Source organism: Ananas comosus, unplaced genomic scaffold (genome assembly GCF_001540865.1).
Source record: "Ananas comosus cultivar F153 unplaced genomic scaffold, ASM154086v1, whole genome shotgun sequence".
In the NCBI taxonomy this organism is placed as follows: Eukaryota; Viridiplantae; Streptophyta; class Magnoliopsida; order Poales; family Bromeliaceae; genus Ananas; species Ananas comosus.
Genome location: NW_017890675.1, coordinates 32,467 through 39,319, shown reverse-complemented (window position 1 = coordinate 39,319; position 6,853 = coordinate 32,467). Strand labels below are relative to the sequence as shown.

Here is a 6,853-nt window from a genome sequence, read left to right as displayed (position 1 = left end):
CAAAAACCTGAGCCCGAACCCAAAAATCAAATTAAAATCCGAATCAGGACCGGAACCCGGTGGGTTTTAAAAATTCATACTGTTGGATAAAGATCTAATAAATAAAAATTATTAAATATTATATATATATATATATATATATATATATAGTAGAGCTAGAATACTTTCAAAAGCACTATGAAAGTGGTGCTTTTGAATTTTAAGCCATTTGATGGAAAAATGTGAGGTTGAGATGATAGTGGTAGGTGGTGGTAGTATTTGATCCAAAGACTATTAGTAATCAAGGAGTAGATCCAAAGGATAAAAACCTAATAGCACCAAGGGGGTGATACTTATAAAAGTATTCTAGCTCAATTATATATATATATATATATATATATATATATATATATATATATATAAAATTTATTCGGGTTCGAGTACGGGTTCAGGTTGGGTAAATACAAAATTCATACCCGTATTCATATCCGTCGGATTTTTATTTTCTATACCCATAACCGAATCCATATCCGTTTAGCTCGAACAAATCCGTCCCGTTTAGGTTCAAATTCGGGTATCCCTACCTATTGACATCCCTATGCAGATGCTTCAACCAAAGCGCTGTAAACCGAAGCGCTTTTGAATTCATTTTTAAAAATGCTCGGCCACTGTTTACTAACTACTCTGCGCGGCTTCAACTGTCGCAGACCACGCTCACTCCTCCTCCACCATCACCACCACCCAACCCTCTCCTCATCCTCCTCCTCCTCCACCCAATGCCCCAACCCCTCCATGGCCCTTCCCTCTCCGCAAAACCCTACCCAACGCATCTCCTCCGCCGCCGAGCTCAAGCTCATCCACCGCCACTGCCGAGCCGGGCAAGTCGCCACCGCGCGCTACCTGTTCGACGAAATGCCCGAGAGAAACGTCGTCGCGTATTCGACAATGATCTATGGCTACGCAACCAATGGGCGCTTCTCGCAATGCGCCCGCCTCTTCGCCCGCATGATCGAGCGGGGTGTGCCCCCGAATTCCTTCACGATGGTCGCCGTGCTCGTCGGCGCGGCGGGGCTGGGGGACGCGAGTTTCGCGGGGTCAGTTCATGGGAGAATTGTCAAAGACGGGTTGGGATCGAATCCATTTGTGGGGACGGCGTTGTTGGATTCGTACGCGAAATGTGGCCGGCCGATGGATTCGTACGCTTTGTTGAATGATACGGCCGGGCCGAGCTTGGTTATGTGCAATGCTATGATTGCTGGGTTTGCTCATAATGAGCTGTTCGAAGAAGCTCTTTTGCTCTCTAAGAAGCTTTGGGTATTCGATCTATTACCCAATTCCGTCACGGTGATAACTGTTGTTCCGGCTTGTATCAGCTATGGCTTGGTCGCGCTCTGCGAGAGTCTACATAGTTACGTGATCAAAATTGGGCTTGAATTGGATCAATCGGTGATGAACTCCATATTTAACATGAATCTCAGTTTTGGGAATCTCAAGACCGCGATGATGTGCTTCAGAAAGCTGGAAATCGTTGATGTTGTTACTTACACTATGATGATGGGCTTTTTGGTAGAACTCGAATCCCCCATTGAAGCCCTCAATATGTTTGTCGAAATGACAACTAATAGAATTGAGCCTGATATGGTGACCATGCTAAATATGGTAATGGCTTGTACCCTCCTGGGTGATGCGAGCAGAGGAAGGTTGATTCATAACCAGATAATTGTTCGTGGGTTTAAGTCAGGGGTTCCTATCATGAATTCTCTCATCACAATGTACTCCAAATTTGGGGATTTAAACTCTTCAAGAACTTTGTTTGATTGTATAGAGAAGAAGAGTTTGGTTTCGTGGACTGCAATAATATCATGTTATGTGAAAAATGGAAAACCTATCGAAGGGCTCCAGTTGCTCAGCAAAATGAGAAAAGAAGAGGATTTTGTCATCGATTCGGTCACAATGGTCGGTATACTCATGGCTTGTTCCGAGCTTGCAAATTTTGATATATCTAAACAATTCCATGCATACACTCTTAAATCGGGCTTGTCTTTATACAAATCTGTCCAGAACTCTCTGGTGGCTTTATATGGAAAATGTGGTTATGTTGTTCTAGCACGTAGAATATTTGATGGGATGATTTCTCAGGATGCAGTCTCGTGGAATTCTATGATACTATCATACGGTTTAAATGGCGAGGGGGAAGAAGCGCTTTTGCTTTTCTATGATAAGGAGAAGTATGGTGAAAAGCCGGATAGTGTAACATACTTGAACACACTGATGGCTTGCAGCCACTCAGGTTTGGTCGATGAAGGGCTAATTATTTTCAGAAAAATGATTAAAGAGAAGGGTATTAAGATGAGAGGAGAGCATGTTGGGTGTATGGTGGACATGCTTGCACGAGCTGGTCGGTTGGATGATGCTCGAGAGCTAATATCCGCAATTCAGGACGATGCTAATCTAAATGCTCTGAAGGCTCTTTTAAGAGGGTGTTATTTGTATGGAAATATAAATCTGGTAGAAGATGTGGGTCAGAAGGTGCTTCAAACAGAATCGAGTGATTTTGGAAATGCGGTTCTAGTTTCTAATGCTTATGCTTCCTTTGGGAAGTTTGAGGTTGTTGAATCTTTGAGATCCAATCTTGAGAAGAAGGGTCCGACTAAGAACCTTGGCCTCAGTTTGCTGGATTCTATGGCGCGTGAAGTTGAAGTTAGTTAGAGAGCATGATGTCATTTTTTGAGCCATTGGTGGTCCTGTTTGGTTAAGTTGGAGCTCATGCAACCGTGTTGCTTGAGTAGAACTATATCAAAGCAGAAGCTTTAAATTTGAGCTTTTCATTTTTGGGGTCTACAAGTTTGTTTTCACTTTCAGAAAGAGCAGAAGGTACTAGGTTTTTTTTCTTTCTAAATGCTTGCCTCTTTCTTTTGGAAGTAGAAAAGATGTTCCAGAAGCCAAGCCAAACATGCATTATATGGTTGACATTCTCATAAGACTACAAAAGCTTAAACAGAGACATTGATCCATCTCTTGAAATACTTGAGTAAAAGAAGTTAGTCAAGAAAGTGGTCAAGGAAAAAGCAGAATTTTGGTGCCGTGATGTCATGTATATACAAGAAGCTGATTCATTCATGTCTATCTAGACCCTTCTGGTTTTCATCCAAGAAACCTTTGGTGAGTCTACAAGGGTTGAATGTAATCTCATTCATATAAGTTAACGGCATATTTCTCACAGTTGTAATCGAAACGCAGGTAATGCGGCACGGTGAAGTCATTCTATTGCAAAGCTTTAATGGTCGTCCCGTTGTCTGCTCGAACCTAAAGCCTTTGCAGGTACACCCAGTAATAGACTAATATGCAAATCATTGGACTAAATTAATTTCTTTGCAGTACTTTCCCTTGGGTAATTTTGAGGGTTTTATAATGCTTTGTTATATTAACAATACCTTCAATGATTTAGGTGCTAAATATTGAGAGCATTCTGAAATTGCACTAGTGAGAAACAGAGAAAGTAAGTTGACAACATGCAAAACGATTTTAATTTGGCTACACAAACTTGTCCCATCTTCACTTGGAATGCACGTGAAAGATAGTTCTACAAACTCCAATGGATAGACATCTTCTCCTGGTAATTATTGGAAGAAAGAAACAAGTGATTACCTATTCGACAAAACCTATTGACTCAATTGACGAACAACTGCAAAATCATACGTTCTCCCTTCCCTCTTGTCACCTTTTCACTCCTGTGGTCCTATATTTTTCCCAATTTTAATTACTTATTCGCTTCCATAGCCTTGTTTTTTTATTTTACTATTCGGTAAGCCCATAATGGAAAACCAGAAGCTCAATTTTTTTTTGCTATTTAGTATGGCAAAGCCTTTGTGTATCGGTTTTATTGTATGTTGCGAGACCTAGGTGCATCATCTTGGCCTACTACTTAGTTTGGCCATCTTAAACCAGTTCTGGACTCCTTATAATCTAGCCACGGGCTACGTTCTGCGTGCTTAGCTGATTAGAAGTTGAATTCCAAACAGTACAAGATGAACCAATTTGTTTGTGTTTCCCTGAACTTTACCATCTTATGTGAGGTAAATTCTATAAAATTCCTGAATTATTTGCCCCCTTTTGCCTTCAAATATTCGCAGGTCATACTCTAATGAGTCTGTTGACATCTACTTGATGCAATAAGCTAATAGACTACGGGAAGAGAAAACCAGCATAGGACTTACTGATGGAGTCGAGCATATATGTGTTGCCGGAGGATCCTCGGTATTAACTGGAGGGAGCCCATCATTGAGGAATCCTATAAGAGACTATCTCACGATCTCCAGGTATAAGTTTATTAAAATATTTATCACTAATTTTTGCGAGTTTTGTTGTTCATTCATCAATTTTCTAGGTTTTTACATCACTGTTAGGTATGCAGCACAACAGAAAGGCAACTCAAATTGCCCCTTTTGTTTGGCCAAGCACAGTAGGAAGAACTTTATGGTCAGCACAACAAAAAGGCAACTCAAATTGCCCCTTTTGTTTGGGCAAGCACAGTAGGAAGAACTTATGGTTGTTGTTCTGGTCTAACTGGGTTTTCCTAGGATAACTTGGGTATTCCTATATCATCCAATCCTTAATAAGAGTTGTGATATATTCATCACTTTATCCCTTGATATTCCCAAATATTGTTATCATCAATGTTGGTGTTGTAGTCATCATTTATTCCTATAGCCTGTGCTTGTCCCTTATCATTACTCCTGTTGCCCGAAATCAAGCACTTGGTTGTTCTTATCCAAGGATACTCAGATAATTTAGGCCTTGTTAGGACGTTAGAACAAGGTATCCAGAAACTTACTGCGTGTGAAGATTTTCATGTGTGATGGCAAGCGAATTGTTTGATTTTTGCTCCTTGCATATTCTTGGCATCCATGATTTGATAGATTAGTATATTTCACCTATGAGATGATTTATCTTATTATGGAAAAAATAACTTGAAAGTCGAATATGGTATCCATTCTAGAAATTCAATCACAATCCCCATTTGCCATGTACCACATGCTTCTTTAGTAAATCACAGAGATATACTGCATAAAATGTGTATGCATCAACCTGGGCCTTAGGGATAAAGAAAAAGTCATCCCCATAAAATTTGTCCCTAAACCAAATGCACTTATAGCCTGGTCATTCTTGCTTCTCCATTAGCCATGGGCATTTTGATTCGAGGCCTATTGAACCAAACTTTTCTTATGAACAATAAAACGTGGCCTTCAGATTTATTCTCTCAAAAAATACAGAATACACATGGTGAATGGGAGAGAGAAGAGCTTAAAAGAGATTCTAAGTCGCCGATTGTGGAAAGTCGTAAAATTTTGAAAGCGAGCAATGTGTTTTCTATTCCCCAGTCTTCCCTTTATGAATTTCTTTGCTTACTGTGGATTGTTACAGTTGACTTTGCCAACTATGGTTAGCCAATTGAAATCTTTGTGCTAATGTATCTTCAGGATGAAAACATACAGCAGTGAGTGTGCTCACATACAAAGCAGCTGTCGTTGCGAGTGGTGGCTTCATGCTCAATGATCCAAATGAACTCGCCGCGTCAGGTATCACCAAATCTGCACAGAAGAGCATCAGACATCTGTCGAAATGCTGCGCTAGATCCGGAAGACGACGACTTTGACGAATCCGAGGTTGAAGAGAAGTGTCTTGAAGTACAAAGAATAGGTGATTCCAATTGTTCTTCCAAGGATGAATTGCCGAGTGTAGATCCTATTCTTGTTCACTAGCAGGGGCGTATTGGTTCAGATTGATATGGTTTCTGAGCATTCTTTTCAACCAACTATGAATGTTTCATTGGAAAATTTTGAGAATTTTACCGACTCAAAATGTTCAGAATATTCTCGACAGTTGTGTCCAGGAGACTAGCAAGGGCTTGGGGGTTTAGGGCTTGTTTGGCCCGACTCGAGCTTCTTAGTTTTGCTGTTTGAGTTAGGCTTAGTTTGGTATTGAGGTCTATCTAACACTATTAGATAAAATAGAGTTGAGGAAAAAGCATATAGGGATATCCTTCTGCGTTCTCCGGTGGGACCGTAGAAAATATATCGTAACCGACTCATCGCTATATGCGGAGCGCAATATTACGTACGGAAACAAACAGAGTATTTTCCCATCGTCGTTTCTCATCGCACGTAACGCAATCTCTCCGCAATTCCAAATGAAGCCTTATTCGAAGAAGCATTACTGACTTTTTCGTGGAAATCATCGCACAAGCTCATTTTGTAGATTGTGTCAGAGAGCCTTTGTCAATAGCAAAAGTTTTGGATTTTTTGTTTGCGAAATGCTAATTTTTTTGCTTCGCAGAAAAAGTTCTTAATAGGCAAAATAATTTTATAGCATGCTATGATAAATGGAGAGATCTCTCCTAATTTATGGCCACTTTGGCTAGTACCAAATCAAGATGTAACTTGAATTGGTTTGCAATTAATGAATTTAACTTAATTGGATTCATTTGTTTGGAATAAAATATTATTTGTTTTGAATAAAAGATTCATAATTGGAACTAAAATTATACCTAAGGTAATAAAAGGGGCAATTACTTATATACCTCTGAAAAATTCTCGAATTTCTGATTTACCTATTTTTATTAAGGGATAATTACGTATCAAATTCGAGAATTTTTCTGATTTACCCATTTTGAGGGTTGTATAGGTAATTATCCTGAATTATTGAAAATATGAATAAAAAATTTATACTTTTTATTTTTAAATATAAATTATCTTATATTTTATATTTTATACCGAATCCATTTTTTAAGCCGAATTTTTCAACGAATTTAAAAATTAGAAAATAAATTTTATGCGTATTATATCTGTACCGAATTTTTGTGGAATCTGAATTA

The 6,853-nt window shown here is 39.2% G+C and overlaps 1 protein-coding gene across 2 annotated transcripts; it reads left to right on the top strand.

Moving 5' to 3' along the window:
• Window positions 1-452: 452 nt before the first annotated feature.
• On the top strand, window positions 453-5,861 carry LOC109704067 (putative pentatricopeptide repeat-containing protein At3g01580). Of its 2 annotated transcripts, none has more exons than XM_020224802.1 (4): window positions 453-3,141; window positions 3,220-3,300; window positions 4,113-4,298; window positions 5,460-5,861. In XM_020224802.1, exon 1 carries the CDS (start codon window positions 637-639, stop codon window positions 2,686-2,688), a length of 2,052 nt encoding a protein of 683 aa, XP_020080391.1. In that variant the 5' UTR covers window positions 453-636; the 3' UTR covers window positions 2,689-3,141; window positions 3,220-3,300; window positions 4,113-4,298; window positions 5,460-5,861. The 2 variants fall into 2 exon arrangements, with proteins under 2 accessions (XP_020080391.1, XP_020080392.1); XM_020224803.1 differs by lacking the exon at window positions 5,460-5,861 and adding an exon at window positions 4,386-5,443.
• Window positions 5,862-6,853: the final 992 nt, after the last annotated feature.

What these genes read in the sequence shown, in the direction of transcription:
- LOC109704067 (XM_020224802.1), top strand. Translation starts at nt 637, where the DNA reads ATGCTCGGCCACTGTTTACTAACTACTCTGCGCGGCTTCAACTGTCGC.